Source organism: Salvelinus namaycush, chromosome 15 (assembly GCF_016432855.1).
Source record: "Salvelinus namaycush isolate Seneca chromosome 15, SaNama_1.0, whole genome shotgun sequence".
Taxonomy (NCBI): Eukaryota; Metazoa; Chordata; class Actinopteri; order Salmoniformes; family Salmonidae; genus Salvelinus; species Salvelinus namaycush.
In genome coordinates, this window is record NC_052321.1 from 23,872,877 (window position 1) to 23,894,375 (window position 21,499).

A 21,499-nucleotide genomic window follows, 5' to 3' on the forward strand; every position below is an offset into this window, starting at 1 on the left:
CATCCGGGTTAAATGCACACTAATCGAGACTCTTTCTACTTGAGGCAGCATATATATATTTATATATAGGTGATAGTACATCAAAAGGCGGTCTTGAACCACCTTCTTCTTGAATGATAAAAACATCTTTGTTATACAGTGTTCTGACAAAAAGCATTAACCTAGCAAGCTCAAATTAAAACACACAAACACTTTTTTAAATAGGCAGTGTTTAGCCATAATTATGACTTTGTGGCTGTGGTAACTCGTGATGACAGAGGCGAGATGGTCATGGCTAGAAAACAGTTTGTCAAATTAACGTCTCCCACACACACACGCTATAAACTAACGTTAGTCACAGATCCTGACAACCAAGATTATCCGTTGCTGTGTGACAACGTAGCTAGCTAACTAACTACCACCAAGAACATCTGAACTAACGTTAGCTGTATGAACACAATTCATAATTAAAGTACCAGACATATCTTAACTAGCTAGCTAGATAGGTAATGCGATGCCCACCAAAATAGTATTCTTGCAACATTAGCTAGCTAGCTACAGTAGCTAGTAAATGTTGCTAGCGTTAGCAGGTTAGCAAACTTGAAAGGGGGTGCGTAGAAGAGCGTCCACCAAGTAAAACGGGAACTGACTCAAATATAGTGTAAAACCATATCATCAGTAAAATATAAGATAGATCAAGACAAAATACGCGTGTAATTTACAGAAATTATATTTAGAGCATACCATACCTTACTGAGCTCCAGTCCGTTTAACGATGTTTCACCTTCCGCCATATTCCATTTGCCGTAAAACTGTTGATGTCAGGGAGTGAGACTGTGGGGAGACGTTTGAGTTATTTTTGCGACTGTCCTCGACCTCGCCTAGTCATGGCTAGAAGGGATTCAGCTTTTGTGAGATGTTACTTTTTGTAGCAGGTTAGGATAATTAACATAGCAGGATGCTTCGGTTAGGGAAGAGGGTAGATTTAGCTCAAATGCAACACTTTTCAACGTTCGACGTTAATTTGACAAACGTTGTATTCTTTCTATCCGTGACCACCTCGCCTCTGTCGTCACTACTTACCACAGCCACAAAGTCATACTTATGTCTAAACCACGCCTATTAAAAAAAACGGTATTCTTAAAATCCGATTTTAAACTTAACCTTAAATTAAGACCAAAAAGCAAAGGTTGCTTTCATGAAATGTTACTATATATTTAGCCATTTTGACTGTGGTAACTAGTGACAACCCTTCACCTCTGAAACTGTGCTATGAAAATAAAGGCTAACTAGATATAATACACAGATTGTATTCATGAATCGAATTGTACACTAAGACGTTGATATTCTTGTTCATACCTATCTGTATCACAAAACTTTAGCTAGCCAGTTAGGCAATTTGGCAAGTGTCAACAATAACAAACGAATACTGAGAGTTGATTGGCTGTTTCGTCCTGAACCCAGCAGGGTCGAAGGTAAGATCACATTCTTTGGTCAGAGTATGACGTTTAGTAGGACAATTAAACATGGAGTCCATCTTTCATGAGAAAGTAAGCTTGTCTGTTTTCTTTCGATTATTAAGTTCACCCTATGTGCATTCCGACCGTTTTAAAATAACTACGTTTGTTATCTAGCTAAATTGCACCAATTTACAGCTGAAGTATATCGACGGGTTTGCCTTCTTTCTAGCCAGCTTGTTAAATTATAGCTAGCTAACGTTAGTTAGTTGAATTATCTTTTTGTCCCAGTTTCCAACTTGTCTCAACTTTTAGTAGAGCTGACTAGGGAACGTGATAACGTTAAACGTACATTAGCGAATTACAAAATGCGCCCTCGATGCTTTGAACTGCTATAAATGTGTGGATAAGCTAGCTAGCTACATGGTCTAATTATAGCTAGCTAGCTATAGTTTGCGTTGTTTCACTGGCGTAATTTCTGTAAATTAGCTGGCTAGTTAACGTTAGTTAATAAGCTAGGTTACATATCTAGCTTCAGTAGCTGCTGTTGACACATTTTCTAGCAGTCTGTGGTACAATTTTGATTTATGTATTCATTCTCATTTACAGCAAGAGGGCTCCCTGTGTGCTCAGCATTGCCTTAACAACCTTCTGCAAGGCGAGTATTTCACCCCCGTGGACCTGTCGTCCATCGCCCATCAACTGGATGAAGAGGAAAGGATGAGGATGGCGGAGGGTGGTATGGGTAGTGAGGAATACAGAACCTTTTTACAGGTATGGGAGGGGTCTGGGGTTTATGGTACATACAGTAGTTGTTTATTAGTAGCTTTTAGAATGTTCATGCTCTTTATTTGTGTGTATTTGCAGCAGCCATCTGGTAACATGGATGACAGTGGTTTCTTTTCTATACAAGTGAGTAACAAAGCGAACTATCATGTAGTATAAGGTGAAATAATGTATTCTAATCCTCATGATTACACTGTGTGTGTACACACACAATACCAGGCAAAAGTTTGGACACACCTACTCATTCCAGGGTTTGTTTATTTTTGCTATTTTCCACATTGTAGAATAATAGTGAAGACATCAAATCTATGAAACAACACGCATGGAATTATGTAGTAACCAAAAAAAGTGTTAAACAAATCAAAATATATGAGGTTCTTCAAAGTAGCCACCCTTTGCCTTGATGACAGCTTTGCACACTCTTGGCATTCTCTCAACCAGCTTCATGAGGTAGTCACCTGGAATGCATTTCAATGAACAGGTGTGCCTTGTTAAAAGGTAATTTGTGTAATCTCTTTCCTTCTTAATACGTTTGAGCCAATCACTTGTGTTGTGACAAGGTAGGGGTGGTATACAGAAAATATCCCTATTTGGTAAAAGACTAGGTTCATATTATGGCATGATGTCATGAGAATTTTCAATCACAATGATAATAACTAACAATCAATAGCTTTGACCAATCCCCGAGGTTTGTAAGACCATGGGTTTAATAATTATTAGGCAAAGACTCAGCTTATGCAAAAGGTTAGTACAGTTTATTCACGAGAACGTTCTGAAGTCCATAATACAAAGACATCCATTTTATAACTTGCTCCCCACATACACACATACCTCCACACAAACAGTAGATATCCTACGCATATACATACACACGAACAGTAGGTGAGTTGTATCCTTCCCCAGAGTTCTCACCACTGTTTATCACTACCCAGCCAACAGTTCCATTCCCCCGAGATTAGAGGAACCTTGAGAAGGACTCCCTGTCCTATCATAAGTTTCTCAGAGTTCTAGCCAGGTCGGGTCAAACACAGTTCAATTGTTCTCGATATTTTCTTAGGTCGGTATTTTCTTAGGCACACACATACACACACATTTCTCTCCCTCACAGGTCTCTTCTGAACCTTGTTGGACTTACGTTTAATACTTTAATTATTCATTATACATGCTACATAAACTAATAATCACTAATTAGTTACGTTTCAGGGTGGGATCCTTTAATCATTACCTTTAAGCATATAATTCCCTTTTCACATGAACAGCTCAAATAAGCAAAGAGAAACGACAGTCCATTATTACTTCACGACACGAAGGTCAGTCAATCTGGAACATTTCAAGAAATGTAAACATTTCTTCAAGTGCACTCTTAAAAACAATCAAGTGCTATGATGAAACTGGCTCTCATGCAGACCACCACAGGAAAGTAAGACCCAGAGTTACCTCTGCTGCAGAGGATAAGTTCATTAGTTACCAGCCTCAGAAATTACAGCCCAAATAAATGCTTCAGAGTTCAAGTAACAGACACATCAACACTAACTGTTCAGAGGAGACTGCGTGAATCAGGCCTTCGTGGTCGAATTGCTGCAAAGAAACCACTACTAAAGGACACCAATAAGAAGAAGATACTTTTTGGGCCAAGAAACACGAGCAATGGACATTAGACTGGTGGAAATCTGTCCTTTGGTCTGATGAGTCCAAATGTGATATTTTTGGTTCCAACCGCCGTGTCTTTGTGAGACACAGAGTAGGGAACGGATTATCTCCGCATGTGTGGTTCCCACCGTGAAGCATGGAGATGGTGTGGAGGTGCTTTGCTGGTGACACTGTCAATGATTTATTTACAATTCAAGACACACTTAACCAGCGTGGCTACCACAGTATTCTGCAGCAATACGCCATCCCATCTGGTTTGGGCTTAGTGGGACTGTCATTTGTTTTTCAACAGGACAATCACCCAAAAGACCCCTCCAGGCTGTGTAAGGGCTATTTGACCAAGAAGGAGAGTGGAGTGCTGCATCAGATGACCTGGCCTCCACAATCACTCAACCCAATTGAGATGTTTTGGAATGTGTTGGACCGCAGATTGAAGGAAAAGCAGCCAACAAGTGCTTAGCATATGTAGGAACTGCTTCAAGACTGTTGGAAAAGCATTCCAGGTGAAGCTGGTTGAGAGAATGTCAAGAGTGTTTAAAGCTGTCAAGGTAAAGGGTGGCTACTTTGAAGAATCTAAAATATATTTTAAATTAACACTTTTTAGGTTACTATATGATAACATATGTGTTATTTCATAGTTGTCTTCACTAATATTCTACAATGTAGAAAATAATACAAATAAAGAAAAAACCTTGAATGAGTAGGTGTGTGTCAACTTTTGACTGGTACCACATATATGCTCCCAACAATTTAATGTGTAAATCTAACCAATGTTTCGGCAGGCAGTGCCTTCAGGGTTACATAATGAATGCTTGAACCAGGTTAGTGCAATTAGTGCAACCAATCAAATAACTTTTTTATTTGTCACATGCGCCGAATACCACCGGTGTAGACCTTACCGTAAAATGCTTACTTACAAGCCCTTAACCAACAATGCAGTTCAAGAAATAGAGTTAAGAAAATATTTACTAAATAATCTAAAGTTAAAATAAGTAACAATATAATAAGAAGGATTACTTTTAAATTCAGAAAGGATGTCTGTGGGGAAAAATCTGACACTTCTGTTTTTCTCAATGACATTAAAATCAGCATTGGGGAAAAAGGCGCAAGTTTAAGTTTGTTCCACCTGAGAGAGTCTGACCACAAGTCAGAGACCACTATGATGACACACCAAATGAGTTTGATGGATTGCGGGAAAAGAGCAGGAATAGCTTGGACTGTAACCTACAAAAGCCTATGTCTTCTAATGGTGCATCCAAAGATTATCCAACTTGAATAAACTCTTGGAGGTAAGGATGACAGCAGTGGTGTAGTCTAAGGCGATATGGATTTCACTTATTATTGATTTCTAAACAGCGCATTGTGAATCACACTGCTGCTCTACAGTATCATATAGCTATTTGCGCCTTACGGATTGTGGTTGTGGATGGCTGTTCACAAATCTAAATGTGTATTTGAACCCATTAATGGTTGAATTCAGAAGTTTAAGCTGCCTATTAGTCCGTTTTTTTTTTTTTTAAACCAGTGGACAGCCAGCGAAAAATGCGCTCTTTCAACAGCTGCATAGTGTGGATCCAAGTCTATGGAATAAAAGTGGGGCTTTTATTGCTCAATCTAATGCTGATTTTTTTTTATTTTTTTTTATGAAGGCCTAATAGACACATGCTAAACTTGCACACTTTTGATAGACTTAAAGGGGCAATCTGTAGTTTCTACATCCATTTTTGGACTTGAATTATATATCCTTTGGTTCTTGAAGAATATAGTTCAACTATCACACTCCATGAGAACCCAAAATATAAGCTTGTTTTATTTCAATGTTTGTAAACATTGTACATGTAAATGAACACCATATAGCCTCATAACATGGTTAAAACAATTTTATATCATGGATGGTCAGTCCTCGCAGCGTAGCTCTGTCTATTTAATCTGAGAGTAGTTACATTTCTCCAGGCCGATCCCTCAGCTTTTTATCCAAACCAGGTGGGGCGACCGTTTTTGTTTCATCTGTGGATTTGCCCTTTAAACAGCTGCATATATTCAAGATATCAAAATGTCACCATCAAAAAGGTAAACAATAGGCCTAAAGCAAATGCCGCATATGGCATTCATTTTTCACATGTAAATAGCACTTTTCAGTAGCGCTCAAAGCATGCCATTCCATGAGCGCAGCATTTATTTTTCAACTCGAATCAATGAGCTCAATCAGTTCTCCATGACAACAAAATCATAAACAATGAGGGGTGGCTAGTAAGTCCTTACTTTTGGGGTCATGCTTAGGTAAAACAGTTAGGTTAATCTATATTTCCAAGTCCTATTCTTGAAGATCTACGGTTATAACATTTATTGGAATGACTGGAATTCTGATTGACTTTGGTTTTTAATGTAAAGATATAATTTATTTGTATTATACAGTTGAAGTCGAAGTTTACATACACTTAGGTTGGAGTCATTAAAACTAGTTTTTCAACCACTCCACAAATGTCTTGCTAACAAACTATAGTTTTGGCAAGTTGGTTAGGAAATCTACTTTGTGCATGACACAAGTAATTTTTCCAACAATTGTTTACAGACAGATTATTTCACTTATAATTCACTGCATCACAATTCCAGTGGGTTAGAAGTTTATATACACTATGTTGACTGTGCCTTTAAACAGCTTGGGAAATGATGTCATGGCTTTAGAAGCTTCTGATGGGCAAAATTACATCATTTGAGTCAATTGGAGGTTTATCTGTGGATGTATTTCAAGGCCTACCTTGCCTCTTTGCTTGACATCATGGGAAAATCAGAAGAAATTAGCCAAGACATCAGGAAAAAAATTGTAGACCTCCACGAGTCTGGTTCATCCTTGGGAGCAATTTCCAAACGCCTGAAGGTACCACGTTCATCTGTACAAACAACAGTACACAAGTATAAACACCATGGGACCACGCAGCCATCATACCGCCCAGAAAGGAGACGCATTCTGTCTCCTAGAGATGAATGTACTTTGGTGCAAAAAGTGCAAATCAATCCCAGAACAACAGCAAAGGACCTTGTGGAGATGCTGGAGGAAACGGGTACAAAAGTATCTATATCCACAGTCAAACGAGTCCTATATTGACATAACCCGAAAGGCCGCATAGCAAGGAAGAAGCCACTGCTCCAAAACCGCCGTAAAAAAAGCCAGACTACGGTTTGCAACTGCACATGGGGACAAAGATCGTACTTTTTGGAGAAATGTCCTCTGGTCTGATGAAACAAAAATAGAACTGTTTGGCCATAATGACCATCTTTGTTTGGAGGAAAAAGGGGGAGGCTTGCAAGCCAAAGAACACCATCCCAACCGTGAAGGTTGTGGCAGCATCATGTTGTGGGGGTGCTTTGCTGCAGGAGGGACTGGCGCACTTCACAAAATAGATGGCATCATGAGGATGGAAAATTATGTGGATATATTGAAGCAACATCTCAGGACAGTCAGGAAGTTAAAGCTTGGTCGCAAATGGGTCTTCCAACTGGACAATGACCCCAAGCATACTTCCAAAGTTGTGGCAAAATGGCTTAAGGACAACAAAGTCAAGGTATTTTTAGTGGCCATCATAAAGCCCTGACCTCAATCCTATAGAAAATGTGTGGGCAAAACTGAAAAAGCGTGTGCGAGCAAGGAGGCCTACAAGCCTGACTCAGTTACACCAGCCCTGTCAGGAGGAATGGGCCAAAATTCACCCAACTTATTGTGGGAAGCTTGTGGAAGGCTACCCAAAAAGTTTGACCCGAGTTAAACAATTTAAAGGCAATTTTAGTAGTAGTTGTTTCTTTGCAGCAATTCAACGATGAAGGCCTGATTCACGCAGTCTCCTCTGAACAGTTGTGTCTGATACTTGAACTCTGTAAAGCAGCAGAGGTAACTCTGGGTCTTCCTTTCCTGTGCTTTCTTCATGAGAGGCAGTTTCATCATAGCGCTTGATGGTTTTTGCGACTGTACTTGAAGAAACTTTCAAAGTTCTTGACATTTTCCGGATTGACTGACCTTCATGTCTTAAAGTAATGATGGACTGTTGTTTCTCCTTGCTTATTTGAGCTGTTCTTGCCACAATATGGACTTGGTCTTTTACTAAATTGGGCTATCTTCTGTATACCACACCTACCTTTTTTCACGACACAACAGATTGGCTCAAACGCATTAAGGAAAGAAATTCCATAAATTTACTTTTAACAATGCATACCTGTTAATTGAAATGCATTCCAGGTGACTACCTCATGACGCTAGTTGAGAGAATGCCAAGAGTGCAAAGCTGTCAAGGCAAAGGGTGGCTACTTTGAAGAATCTCAAATATAAAATATATTTTAATTTAACACTTTTTTTTGGTTACTACATGATTCCATATGTGTTATTTAATAGTTTTGATGTCTTCACTATTCTACAATGTAGAAAATAGCAAAAATAAAGGAAAACACTGGAATGAGTAGCTGTGTCCTAACTTTAGACTGGTACGGTAGGTCCTGGATGGCAGGAACCTTGGCCCCGGTAATGTATTGGGCAGTACACACTACCCTCTGTAGTGTCTTACGGTCAGATGCCGAGCAGTTGCCATACCAGGTGGTTATGCAACCGGCCAGGATAATCTCAATGGTGCAGCTGTACAACTTTTTAGGATCTGGGGACCCAAGCCAAATCTTTTCAGTCTCCTGAGGGGGATAAGGTGTTGTCATGCCTTCATGACTGTCTTGGTGTTTTTGGACCATGATAGTTTGTTGGTGATGTGGACATCAAGGAACTTGAAACTCTTGACCCGCTCCACTACAGCCCGTTGATGTGAATGGGTGCGTGTTCACGGTCCTCCTTTTCCTGTAATCCACAATCAGCTCCTTTGTCTTGCTCACGTTGAGGGAGAGTTTGTTGGCCTGGCACCAAACTGCCAGGTCTCTGTGATCTCCTCCCAAATAACACCGTGAGGGGGGTGTCATAGTAATTGGGGTAGTGAGCGATGAAATATATATATTTTTTTTTTGAACTGTTACAAAATAAATAGATTACAATATGTCAAGATAACCTCTTGATGACACTGACAACTTTATTATGTGGTCTCACCATCAGGTTATCAGCAATGCATTATCAGTGTGGGGTTTGGAGCTGATCCTCTTCAACAGCCGAGAGTACCAGAGCCTTATGATAAACCCAATGTAAGAACCCTGTGGATGTGATACAAATCATCATAACCTTTGTATGAAGTTGTTTGTTTTCTATCTTGAAATTTCACTTTTCTCACATTTTTCATATGGTCTATCAAATTTGAAATAATGTTCTTTCCTGTTTCAGAAATGAAAAGGCATTCATATGCAACTACAAGGAGCACTGGTTTACAATACGAAAACTTGGGCAACAGGTATAAGTTGCGATTTTACTATTTATAATTGATTTCCCTTCAGACATTTTGGGCCAGTTGATATAGCCAGCTGATTTAACCCTATTTGTCATTGCAGTGGTTTAATTTGAATTCATTGTTGACTGGACCAGAGCTGATATCAGACACATACCTAGCCCTCTTCCTTGCACAGTTACAACAAGAAGGTAAAACAACCTGATATGTTCATATCTTTTTGTGTTTACATTTTTGTGGTCTTAATTTATCAAAGTTAGCTAGTTGGTCAAAGGCCTGTCTTCTTTCAGGGTATTCCATATTTGTGATCCGAGGAAATCTCCCGGAGTGTGATGCAGAGCAGATTCTGGGGATCATGAAGGTGCAGCAGCAACAGAGACCCAAGCTGATTGGAGAGGATGAGGCTCAGTCGAGTAGTGGCATGGGGTAAGAGGAAGAGGCCTCCAGAGTGACAGTAGTTTTCGCCAAACCACAAATTACCACCATTCCCTCATACTGTCAGATTCATGCAGCATCTTGAACTTTAACCTCTAGAGTCATTAGTTGGTAAGGGGAGAGAATGAACCTCTTTGAGACACTGACAATGCTTTTCACCCTGAGCAGCAGATCATCAGGGCAGAGTAGTGTGCTGGAGGCAGGCCCTGGTGTGGTAGAGGGGGTGGTGGATGAGGATGAGGAGGAGTTGAGGAAGGCCCTGGCCCTGAGTAGACAGGGAATGGAGGTGGAGGATGAAGAGGCTGATCTTCGCAGGGCCATACAGCTCAGCATGCAGGGTAAGGCTTTATTGGGTAAGCAACCGTAACAAAATCACACACACACAACCACTTTGATACATATCCTGGTTTAGACCTGTGTATATAAACAGACTGCTAACAAATTCATTATGCAATTTGCACCATGTATGGCAATATGATAAAAGTATCCCCAAACTAACACTAAAATGAGTAATTTGTCTGTGTGTCTGCCTAGGGGCAGTAATGAGCAATATGTCAATGCCAAAAGGGGGACTTGTTGCTAAAACGACATCGTCCGGCCAGGCACCAGGGAGTACTACAGGAGGAGCACCTCTGAGTGAGAAACTCTCAGCTGAGGAACTGCGACGGAGGAGACAAGTCTACTTTGACAGGTAAGCGCTGCACCATCTGGCATATTTATTATTCTGTGGGTGTTTATATGTTCATGGCTGTGTGTGGTAACAAAAAAATAACCAGACTAGACAACGCTAACCTGTAGATCCACTGTTTACCATACAGACAGTCCCAACAGCTGGCTCAGCCCACTTCACCTCAACAACCAACAGAAAGCATAGGTAAGGGGGAAATGAGCTCATACAGTAATACTTGCATTGCTGAATAATATTAATAGGTTGAGACTTAAACTCCGAGCATCTTCCCTTCCCTCACATTTTTCAGGATCCGGGAAGAGTGGCACAGAGGAAGATGCACAAGCCAAACGCAGCCAGTGAGGTGGAGGGTGCTCCAGCAAAAGCCTACGTTGACTACTACCTGCCTCGACTGGTACCTCCTTCATGGGGCAGCCTCACCCCCTCCTCTAACCCTTCCCATAAGCGAACGTATAGCCGGCCAGAAGGCTGGCACACCTCCCTTGGCTAGTTCGCTGACAGGTTGTAGAGAAGAGAATAACAACAAAGAATAAAGAAAAGGTGCTAGTCTACTCTAACACAGACTTGAACCTGAGGCCGGGAAGAGCGACGATAAAGAATTAAAATGCAGTTATTCCAAGTCTGTGATGGCTTTTCTGCCACAGCGCCTTGTATTTCTAATTTGTGGTTTGTTTTTTATTCCTACGCTTATTGTTTTCCGCTGGGAGGGGTCTTAATGGAGCCTACCGTGCCGAGGTGTGTTTGGTGGGTGGATGGGCAAAATGGTGAGGTGTGTTACGAGAGAGGAAACCAAGAATTACCTAGGATAATCCTCTAGCCTTCAGTATGGGAGTGCTACATGGGACCACTAGTTCAATAGAGGTAGAGGTTTGGTAGAGACCATGATAGTCTCTTGCCTTCTTTCACTTGGGTCTTGTAAGTGGTCACCCCCCCAAATCATAAAATAATAGATTTATATCCAGTAGTGAGGTGAATTTATTTTTAGCTGTATTACTGCATCTTCTAAAGAAACATATAAGCAGAATTTTAAAGGGCTGATCCAACTTGCCCTAGCTAGTTAATTAACCACCACCCTGGTTTAAACTCCTTAGTCATATGTTTTTGTAACTTTTATTTTGTCTTTTGAAGTAGTATAGACAAATGCTATTTTAATACAGTGATAACATGATCAATGCTGTTTACAATTATCGTATTTACGTGGAATTATCCGGTTTGGATACGCTAATCCAAAGCATGTATTACACATCCCATGTAGAGTTTGAGCTGTGCTCAAAGTTGACTTCACTGGAAATTCCATGATTTCATTCCCTTTTTCTTGAAATTGTTCTTGTTTTGTTTGAGAGCAAAATTTGAACTAGAGTTGCGGTGCCACAATGCTTTTAGTTTTTTAAATGATTGCATCAATTTCACTTCTTGATATTCTTCAATAGGCACTAAACAATCAGATGTTTGTTATACTCCACATCACCATTTTATTAAATCATTTTCTTTCATTTGCTGTATCTAAACGTTTTCTTTCCAGGAATAAAATATTTGCTCCTACTGAAATCTTCTGGAATCTTGCTTCATTGATCTATGGCTGAATTGTTTAATTACATCATTGTCCTAATTTAAGTTGAATCATTTCCACCTTTCAAAGTGGGTACATCAATTGTCAGTACCAAATTTGCTTTCATTTGGAAATAAACTAAAATAAGACTACCAGTTTGAGTAAACCTAACCCATGGTTAATAGATAACCCTGAAGGCACACTTGCACTTTGTCTCCCCAAATAGTAGATGGAGTGTTTTGACAAAATACCTTTCTGATACCCAGGCTGAAAGGTAGGTCTATTTTTGAGATGTATGCAACTGTTTGTAAGAATATATGTATATACAGTGTTGCTTTTATTGTTGATGTGATACTCATATTTGCGAGTTGTGATGTTGAAGCCCCATAAATAGCTAACAAAATTAGCTGACATTTGTTCTGAAATGACTAAATATAAGTTTTTCCTTTCTGTCTTATGCAATGCATTGATAAGTCATTGATCACCAAACAAATATCTTGCCATTTGTCTAGAAGACTTGTAAACATGACATACTATGAAGTCCAAAAGTATTTGAACAGTGACACATTTGTTGTTTTGGCTCTGTACTCCATCCAGCACTTTCGATTTGAAATAAATAATACTTTGAGGTTATACTGCAGACTGTCAGCTTTAATTTGAGGGTATTTGTCTATATTGGGTGGGCAGCACTTTTTTTTTACATAGTCACCCCCCATTTTAGGGAACAAAAAGTGTTTGGACAAATTCACATGTATGAAATTAGTCTAAAGTTAAGTATTTGGTCCCATATTCCTAGCACGCAATGACTACATCAAGCTTGTGACTCTACAAACTTGTTGGATGCATTTGCAGTTTGTTTTGGTTGTGTTTCAGATTATTTTGTGCTCAATGGAAATGAATGGTAAATAATGTATTGTGTCATTTTGTAGTCTATTTTATTGTAAATAAGAATAGAATATGTTTCTGAACACCTAATTGTGAATAATGAGTGAGAAAGTTAGAGGCACAAAGATCATACCCCCAAGACATGCTATCCTCTAACCATTATCAATAATGGGATGTTAGAATTTTGGGGGTGGGTTATGAAAATAATGCTTCTGTCACACAATGTTATTCACGATTCATTCATGATTATCCGTAATCAAGGTAGCATCCACATTAAAGTAGAAGTGTTTATAAACCTATTCTATTATGAAAGTGACTCAAATGACACAATACATTAGGGGAGAGTGGGGTAAGTTGAGACACCCTTGTTTCTAGGAAACCATGTACAAAAATATAGGAAGAGGTCGTTTTATGGAATCTGTGGAAGAAAGCAAGTTAGGTAAAAAGTTAGGTTATTCAAATACATTTCATGATGCTGGTATCTAAATCAAAGTAGATCATTTAAAGATGTTTCTATACGTCAGTTGGGGTTTCTATAAGCTTCAATATGAGGTCCTAAACCTAACATGAAAGTGCATCCTTAAAGCTGTGGGCTAATATAGTCAAAATGTTTGCCTTGGGGTAAGTTGAGCCAAGGGCTATGTGGTAAGTTGAAGTGTTTTCTTCCCAGGCCTAATGCAAGGCATTATCACTGGGATACAACAGGGCCTGGTCTATATTAAAAGTGTTTAAAAAGTACAAAGTATTTGTTAGGTGTTAAGCCTGTGTTAAAAGATGCTTAAATGATTAAAAGACACAAAGTGATTCTGATTGTGTTGAATTGTATTTGGGAAATAAAGATAGACATGGTTTTAAAAAGGTAGTGGTAATATTTAGTTCAGTACGGAAATGTGTAGGTAGCTGAATTTACCATACCCGGGGTAAATTGTGCCAAGAGACCACTTTTTTTGGACAAGCTATGTTTTCAAAATGAATGTTTACATTAATTCTGATTATTTTAAGGGATACACAACATCCTGAAATATATGTAGATATTTGTTATGAAGAATACTATATTTACCTTGATGGAGTGATGTTGAACGTAAAAAATGGTTCAGCTTACCCCACCCCTATTTACCATTAATTTCTATTGAGCACAAAATAATCTGAAACACAACCAAAACAAACTGCAAATGCACCCAACAAGTATGTAGTCACAATCTTGATGTAGTCATTGCGTACTAGGAATATGAGACCAAATTCTAAATGTTTTACTACTTTAATGCACATATAAGTGAATTTGTTCAAATATGTTTAGTTCTCTAAAATGGGAGGACTATGTACAAAAGTGCTGTAGTTTCTAAATGGTTTATTCATATAATATAAACTTCAATGTGGTGGAATACAGAGCAAAAACAAAAACAACATTTCACTGTCAAAATTATTTTGGACCTCACTATAAATACTATTGCAGGTTGTGATCACATAACTCATCAAAGAACTATGATGAGGAAGGTGGGACTCCTTTTCCTCCTGACCCATGTCTGGTCCCTCTTCCCTGTCTACCAAACTCAAGAGCAGAGCCCCAACATCACAGACCTGACCTTCAAGAACATGGACTTTGCCATGACTCTCTACAGGAAGATTGCTGGTTACCATGATAATAACATATTTTTCTCACCCCTGAGCATATCCACAGCTTTTGCCACCCTCTCCATGGCAGCACAGGGTCCCACACGAGACCAGATACTGAAGGGGCTCAACCTAGCCCACCTAGATCGGGACAAGCAATCAGACATCATTCCAGAACTCTTCCAACAACTCCAAGGGAACATCACACAAGATGAATCATTGAAACTGGACCAGAGCACCACCTTCTTTGTTTGCCTAAAGTTTGAGGTAGAGAGTGACTACAGTGACCAGATCAAGAAATTCTTCAACGCTGATATCAACAATGTGGACTTTGCAAATACAAAAGCTAGCGTTGCCATGATCAATGACTACATAATGAGAAAGACTGATAACAGAGTCAAGGAGATGGTGTCTGACTTGGATCCACTTACCCAACTTATGCTCATCAACACCATTTTCTTTCGGGGTGAGCAGCTATGTCATGCATTCTCTGATTTTAGCAGTTCCACTGTAACACTTAAAAACGTTACATTTGACTTGTTTACTTTTAGTTTTCACTTGTGTCTACCATAATTGCATCCCATCAGTATATCTTATTTCAAGATGTTGTGTTTTACATTTCACTTTCAAAGTTTAATTGCATTGCCTAAAATGCAACAATAACACTTCCCACTGGGCAAAAACTGGTTGAGTCAACTTTGTTTCCATGTCATTTCAACAACAACAAAAAATGCAATATGATGACATTGAATCAACGTGGAAAACTGATTGGATTTACAAAAAGGCTCCTTTTTTTTACCTAATCTATTGGCATTGTGATTTTTTGTTGTTGTTGATTTCACATTAAATTCACATTAGTTGACACCTCAACCAAATGTAAATCAAAAATAGACATTGAACTGACGTCTGTGCCCAGTGGATTTTGCTTTCCAATAAATATGCGTTGTCATATTTGGAATTTAGGTGAATGGCAGATGCCCTTCAATCCCAATCACACAGAAATTCAACGCTTCTATATTGACAACTACAATATTGTCCAGGTGCCTATGATGTTAATGGACGACTTTCCCCTGAATGCCAAGGTGCTGAAGCTGCCGTACCGAGATGGTGTTTCAATGCTTATCCTGCTACCCAACAAAGGCCTGGATTATACCACAATAGATGATGGAATCACAGCTGAGAGATTCCTCAACTGGATTAACAATCTGAAAGAAAGGTAAATAGAAAGCGTCAAGTGTATTTTGTGGTGAAACATTGCAAAATTCCATAGGTTTTCTAAGAGGTGTTTCGTATTGAATACCAGTTCTCCTATGTATGAAAGTTCCTTGTTTTTTAAAGGAAACTAGAAGTTCAACTGCCCAAGTTCAAGATGGAGCAATCCTACGCCATGCACAACATCCTACCAGATTTGGGTATATCCAGTATCTTCCATGACACCGCTAACCTCACTAAATTGAGCAAAGACCCAGGCCTGAAGGTGTCAGAGGTCAGTTCTTGGATTAACAGGCCAAACTTGCCTTAACCAATTTCCATCTGTATCAATTGAGAAATGTGCAACTTTATTACCCACTGTGGATAAATAACAAATAACATATTATTGCAATGATAATGTGGTTCCAGGTTTTGCACAAGGCAGTGATCGAGGTGGATGAGAGAGGCACCACTGCAGCCGCTGCCACAGAAAGCGGCATTATTGGATACGCCTTACCCTCTTCCTTCATCGTCAACCGACCCTTCTTCTTTTTTATCTACCATGAGGCCACTAACAGCTTGTTGTTCATGGGCCGAGTGACTGACCCCACCAAAAACGGAGTCTAATGAGTACAGTGCATTTGGTGCCTGGAGAGGTGTTGTACATGTAATATGTTTCATTTGTATGTATTAAAGGTGAACAGATATTCATTCAGCTGGTTTGGTGATCTTCCTAATATAGACTAACAATAACATGAACATTTCAATCCTGAATCCATGAATCACATATTGTCCTAGAAATTAAGCAAATATGACCAACATTCCATAACTCAGACTCACATTCCAGCAAGAATCTCTGCTCAAGCTGAGTGGTTACCAATGACTGTATATGACCCTGGTGGTTACTAATAATGTTTTTCAAACCATGTCACAATGTGGGGTGGCAGGAAACTTATTACAGACTACCTGGCTGGCTGTACTGTTGGGCCTTGCAGTCGGTGGAGGAAATCAAGCTGAACAGAGTAGTTATTTGCTCTGACTCGTGCAGATATGATGAGACCTGCTGTCCTATAGCTCATGTAGCAGACAAGACCTGCTGTATGAGGTACTACAAACCCATGGCTGGGTGAGACAGATGGGTATACAGATGAGGATTAGTTGGGTCCCAGCCCATGTGGGGGTGGAGGGGAACGAGGCAGCTGACGTTCTGGCTAAACAGGCCCTTAGCAGTGAGGAGGTGGACGTTGAAGTTTCAATGAGGCAAACGGCATGATATGGACGGTGGTGGTGCAGAGATGGCAGGAGCAGTGGGATAGAGACATTAACAGCATGCGCCTTTTCCCTGCCTGGTCTCATAAACTAGATGTAACATAGTAAAATGTAAATCCGAGACCCTCAAATTAGTATGAAATGTTACATTTGGAATGGGTACATAAGACAGAAGGTCACCTAACGTGAACGTCTAGCTACCCAAAGGTTGTGTGTTCGAATCTAATCACGGACAACTTTAGCAATTTAGCTAATTAGCAACTTTGCAACTACTTACTACTTGTTAGATAACACTTCCCTTAACAGTAACCTTAAAACCCTTTAACCTAACTCCTATTCTTAACCCTTAACCCCAGCTAACGTCAACCACCAAGCTAATGTTAGCAACAACAAATTGGAATTCGTACCATATCATATGTTTTGCAAATGTGTAACATATTGTACCAACTGCAATTCGTAACATATCATATGAATTGTAATTCGTACAATATCATACGAAATGGATGATGGACATCCACAAACTAATACATACCATACGAAACGTAACATATCATACTGATTGGAGTGTCCCGATTTATGTTTACTATGTTACATCTACCCCTGAGTCCAGGTTGCTTCTCCAAATACATAGAAAAGTCCGGGATGGGAGGAAGACAGCACAAGACAGAAGAGAGGAGGACGCCTTTACTAGACTTAGGGTGGGACACAGACGGCTGAAAAAGTCATTACATCTCAATCAATCAATCAAATGTATTTATAAAACCCTTTTTACATAAGCAGATGTCACAAAGTGCTTATACAGAAACCCAGCCTAAAACCCCAAACAGCAAGAAATGCCGATATAGAAGCACGGTGGCTAGGAATAACTCCCTAGAAAAGGCAGGAACCAACGAAGAAACCTAGAGAGGAACCAGGCTCTGAGGGGTGGCCAGTCCTCTCTGGCTGTGCTGGGTGGAGATTAGAAGAGTGCATGGCCATTAAGGCCAGATAGTTCTTCAAAATGTTCAAACGTTCATAGACGACCAGCAGGGTCAAATAATAATCACAGTGGTTGTAGAGGGTGCAACAAGTCAGCACCTCAGGAGTAAATGTCAGTTTGTTTTTCATAGCCGAGTGTTCAGAGGTCGAGACAGCAGTTGCGATAGAGAGAGAGAGAGAGAGAGAGAGCAGGAGAGGGTTGAAAACATCAGGTCCGGGACAAGGTAGCACGTCCAGTAAACAGGACAGGGTTCCATAGCCGCAGGCAGAACAGTTGAAACTGGAGCAGCAGCACGACAAGGTAGCACGTCTGATGAACAGGTCAGTGTTCCATAGCCACAGGCAAAACAGAAGAAACTGGAGCAGTAGCACGACCAGGTGGACTGGGGACGGGGACATCCGAGAGTCATCAGGCCAGGTAGTCCTGAAGCATGGTCCAGGGACTCAGGTCCTCCGCGAGGGGAGAGATGGAGAGAGAGAGATGGAATAATTAGAGGGAGCATACTGAAGTTCACACAGAACACCAGGTAAGACCGGAGAATTTCACCAGGTATAAATGTGACTGACCCTAGCCCCCGGCACATAAACTATTGCAGCATAGATACTGGAAGCTGAGACAGGGGGGGTCGGGGGACACTGTGGCCCTGTCTGACGATACCCCCGGACAGGGCCAACCAGGCAGGATATAACCCCACCCACTTTGCCAAAGCACAGCTCCCAGACCACTAAAGGGATATCAACAGACCACCAACTTACTACCCTGAGACAAGGCTGAGTATAGCAAAACCAAACAGGAAGAACACTTCAGTGACTCAACCAACTCAAGTCGAGTATAGCGACAAAAGCCTGGCATTACGTGACTCACCCTTCCTAGGGACAGCATCGAAGAGCACTAGTAAGCCAGTGACCCAGTCCACCTAATAGGCACAGAGGCAGAGCATCAAGTGGAGAGAGGGGAGCTAGCCAGAGACAGCAAGGGAGATTTGTTACTCCAGTGCCTGGCCGTTCACCTTCGCACCCCTGGGCAAGACTACACTCAATCGTCGGACCTACTGAAGAGATGAGTCTTCAGTAAAGACTTAAAGGTCGAGACCGAGTCTGCGTCTCTCACATGGATAGGCAGACCATTCCATAAAAATGTATCTCTATAGGAGAAGCCCTGCCTCCAGCTCTTTGCTTAAAAATTCTAGGGACAATAAGAAGGCCTGCATCTTGTGACCGTAGCGAACGTGTAGGTATGTACGGCAGGACCAAATCGGAGAGATAGGTAGGAGCAAGTCCATGTAATGCTTTGTAGGTTAAAAGTAAAACCTTGAAATCAGCTCTAGCCTTAACAGGAAGCCAGTGTAGAGAGGCTAGCACTGGAGTCATATGATCGAATTTTGGGGTTCTAGTCAAGATTCTAGCAGCCATATTTAGCACTAACTGAAGTTAATTTAGTGCTTTATCCAGGTAGCCAGAGAGTACAGCATTGCAGTAGTCTAATCTAGAAGTGACAAAAGCATGGATTAGCATTCCTGACAATTTTTTTTACAAAAAGCTTCTGATTTTTGCAATGTTACAACAATAGAAAAAAGCTGCCCTTGAAATATTCTTGATATGTCAAAAGAGAGATCAGGGTCCAGAGTAACACCGAGGTCATTCACAGTTTTATTTGACTGTACAACCATCAACATTAATTGTCAGATCAAACAGCAGATCTCTTTGTTTCTTGGGACCTAGAACTAGCATCTCTGTTTTGTCCGAGTTTAAAAGTAAAACATTTGCAGCCATCCACTTCCTTATGTCTGAAACACACGCTACCAGGGTAGGCAATTTTAGGGCTTCACCATGTTTCATCGAAATGTAGATACATCTGATAGGAAACATCCAACAGGAAGATGTGATTATTGTCAGGAAATAGAAAGAGGAAACAATTTGTTGATACATATGCATGAGAGAAAATGGGATACACGATTTGAGTGTAAAGAGTTTATTGAGTAGAACATCAATAGATACAGTATCCAATATTTTGTTTTATTTTCTTAGAGGAAAGGGGCTGGCAGGTAGGATTTAGGTCCTCCCTGTCTCACACGCTATTCAGCACAGTAGATGACGGTAATACGCCAATAATTTTGGTTGCCGACCGCCGAAAAAACCCACCGAAGACGAAGAACGTGACCACAACTGCAATGGCTGCATACTCGTGTCATGCATTAGTCCAGTCAAGTCGTGTGATTTATCAGAGGAAAGTCCTGTAAGCAGTCAAATGTAGTTTATATTTATTTGTCAATATTTTTTATGCAGCTATATTTCATGACACTATTGAATATGAATTCATGTGTGATGCTGGCTGCGGGCAGCTCTACAGTTTCTAACATGCTGATGTGTTTTTCTTGCTAGTTACGTTACACCTGTTAGCGAATTAGATCATGAATAGTTCCCTTTTATTCCATTTGTTATAATCAAATAGAGTACGTACAATGCATGTGTTTAAAAAAATCAGAACTAGATATGATTTAACCAAAGTTGTTTGGTATCATTAGTAAGTACTGGGAGTTACAGGTTTGCCTATACAAAACATTGCCAGAGATTTTAACTAACCCGGTATTGGTGATACTATTGTAATGAAACAGGCAGGGAGCAGGTCTCGAACCCTCGACCTTCTAGCCCGAAGTCCAGCGCGCTATCAAGTGTGCACCAAAAGCATGCTCGAGCTGCTGAGTCGATATCCGCGCTTATAAACCCAGGGCCGTTACACTATCTTCATTCTCGCTTCGGCCAAACATGTATCTAAAATGTCTGTCCACAATGTGTACGCGGCCATATTGTCTATTTCAAAGCTTCTCTCATTGATCAAGACAGGTGAGTTTCATCATGACATGGGGCCCTTTGGGGTGGACCCACCTGTCTCAATCAATGAGGGAAAATGTGCATTGTTGGATTATGCATATGCATATGCATTGTTGGATTACTTCATGTAGAAAAACAATTTATTTTAAAGGAGCATTTTCTAAATTGAAACGCACCACTTGCAACTGGACATGTACATTTTAGGAGATACATGTTTGGCTGAATCGAGAATGAAGATATATACCAGGCCTATACCAGGTTAGTTAAGTTAGGCGTCCCGTCAACGGGACAGTGGTAAATCATTCAGCTCGTTTTGTCAAGATCGCAGATTTTAGAGAAACAACAAATGTCTGTACATAGAAGTGTCTTATATCGGCTGAAAACTTACATTCTTGTTAATATAACTGCACTGTCCAATTTTACAGTAGCTATTACTGCGAAAAAATGCCATGCTATTGTTTGAGAGCTCCTAAAAACATTTTTTTTTCACCGTGATAGGTTTGAAGGTGACAAATGTATTTACATTCTGAAATCTTGCTCTGATTTATCATCCAAATGGTCCGAGATAACATGAAGTATCGTTTTGTTAGATATAATCCTTTTTCATATCCTAAAAAGGTCCATATAGCATGAACGATTGATTTTGTATTTCCATTCGTTCAATTTGCAATGAAAGGAATCTGTGAAAATCTCACCCTAAACGTTGTTTCAAGGAGTCAAATCACGTTCGTATCTATTCCTCAGAGATCCTATAAGTTAACAAGACTTCACTATTTCATTAGGGGTGTAGTATATCCTATAGGACACCATATTTGGTCAGAGAGCG

General features: G+C 40.2%; 3 protein-coding genes across 6 annotated transcripts in view; 2 read left to right on the forward strand and 1 right to left on the reverse strand.

The window, feature by feature from the left end:
• Nucleotides 1-1,043, reverse strand: part of ubr1 (ubiquitin protein ligase E3 component n-recognin 1) — a 38,600-nt gene extending 37,557 nt beyond the window's left edge. The window contains exon 1 of the mRNA XM_039009539.1: nt 729-1,043. Coding sequence (XP_038865467.1) covers nt 729-773 — 45 coding nt within the window. The 5' untranslated portion in view covers nt 774-1,043. The remainder of the gene's footprint in view (nt 1-728) is intronic.
• On the forward strand, nt 907-11,906 carry LOC120060325 (ataxin-3-like). 3 transcript variants are annotated; one of them, XM_039009538.1, is made up of 11 exons: nt 907-1,454; nt 2,046-2,210; nt 2,304-2,348; nt 8,953-9,038; nt 9,175-9,241; nt 9,339-9,426; nt 9,526-9,661; nt 9,839-10,023; nt 10,205-10,361; nt 10,489-10,544; nt 10,648-11,906. In XM_039009538.1, exons 2-11 carry the CDS (start codon nt 2,157-2,159, stop codon nt 10,698-10,700), a joined length of 927 nt encoding a protein of 308 aa, XP_038865466.1. In that variant the 5' UTR covers nt 907-1,454; nt 2,046-2,156; the 3' UTR covers nt 10,701-11,906. The 3 variants fall into 3 exon arrangements, with proteins under 3 accessions (XP_038865466.1, XP_038865464.1, XP_038865465.1); XM_039009536.1 differs by lacking the exon at nt 907-1,454 and adding an exon at nt 1,455-1,529; XM_039009537.1 differs by lacking the exon at nt 907-1,454 and adding an exon at nt 1,506-1,529 and having other exon boundaries at nt 9,839-10,008.
• A 182-nt stretch (nt 11,907-12,088) lies between these two features.
• Nucleotides 12,089-16,307, forward strand: LOC120060324 (protein Z-dependent protease inhibitor-like). Of its 2 annotated transcripts, XM_039009535.1 has the most exons (5): nt 12,089-12,181; nt 14,246-14,869; nt 15,367-15,619; nt 15,742-15,889; nt 16,024-16,307. In XM_039009535.1, exons 2-5 carry the CDS (start codon nt 14,275-14,277, stop codon nt 16,219-16,221), a joined length of 1,194 nt encoding a protein of 397 aa, XP_038865463.1. In that variant the 5' UTR covers nt 12,089-12,181; nt 14,246-14,274; the 3' UTR covers nt 16,222-16,307. The 2 variants fall into 2 exon arrangements, with proteins under 2 accessions (XP_038865463.1, XP_038865462.1); XM_039009534.1 differs by lacking the exon at nt 12,089-12,181 and having other exon boundaries at nt 14,005-14,869.
• The last annotated feature ends 5,192 nt before the right edge of the window (nt 16,308-21,499 follow it).

What these genes read in the sequence shown, in the direction of transcription:
- LOC120060325 (XM_039009536.1), top strand. Translation starts at nt 1,506, where the DNA reads ATGGAGTCCATCTTTCATGAGAAA. An exon ending in GTGGTTTCTTTTCTATACAA is followed by an intron (nt 2,349 to 8,952) that starts GTGAGTAACAAA and finishes TCTCACCATCAG; the next exon opens with GTTATCAGCAATGCATTATC. An exon ending in GCAGGGTAAGGCTTTATTGG is followed by an intron (nt 10,024 to 10,204) that starts GTAAGCAACCGT and finishes GTGTCTGCCTAG; the next exon opens with GGGCAGTAATGAGCAATATG.
- LOC120060324 (XM_039009534.1), top strand. Translation starts at nt 14,164, where the DNA reads ATGTGGTGGAATACAGAGCAAAAACAAAAACAACATTTCACTGTCAAA. An exon ending in CAACACCATTTTCTTTCGGG is followed by an intron (nt 14,870 to 15,366) that starts GTGAGCAGCTAT and finishes TTTGGAATTTAG; the next exon opens with GTGAATGGCAGATGCCCTTC. An exon ending in ATTAACAATCTGAAAGAAAG is followed by an intron (nt 15,620 to 15,741) that starts GTAAATAGAAAG and finishes TGTTTTTTAAAG; the next exon opens with GAAACTAGAAGTTCAACTGC.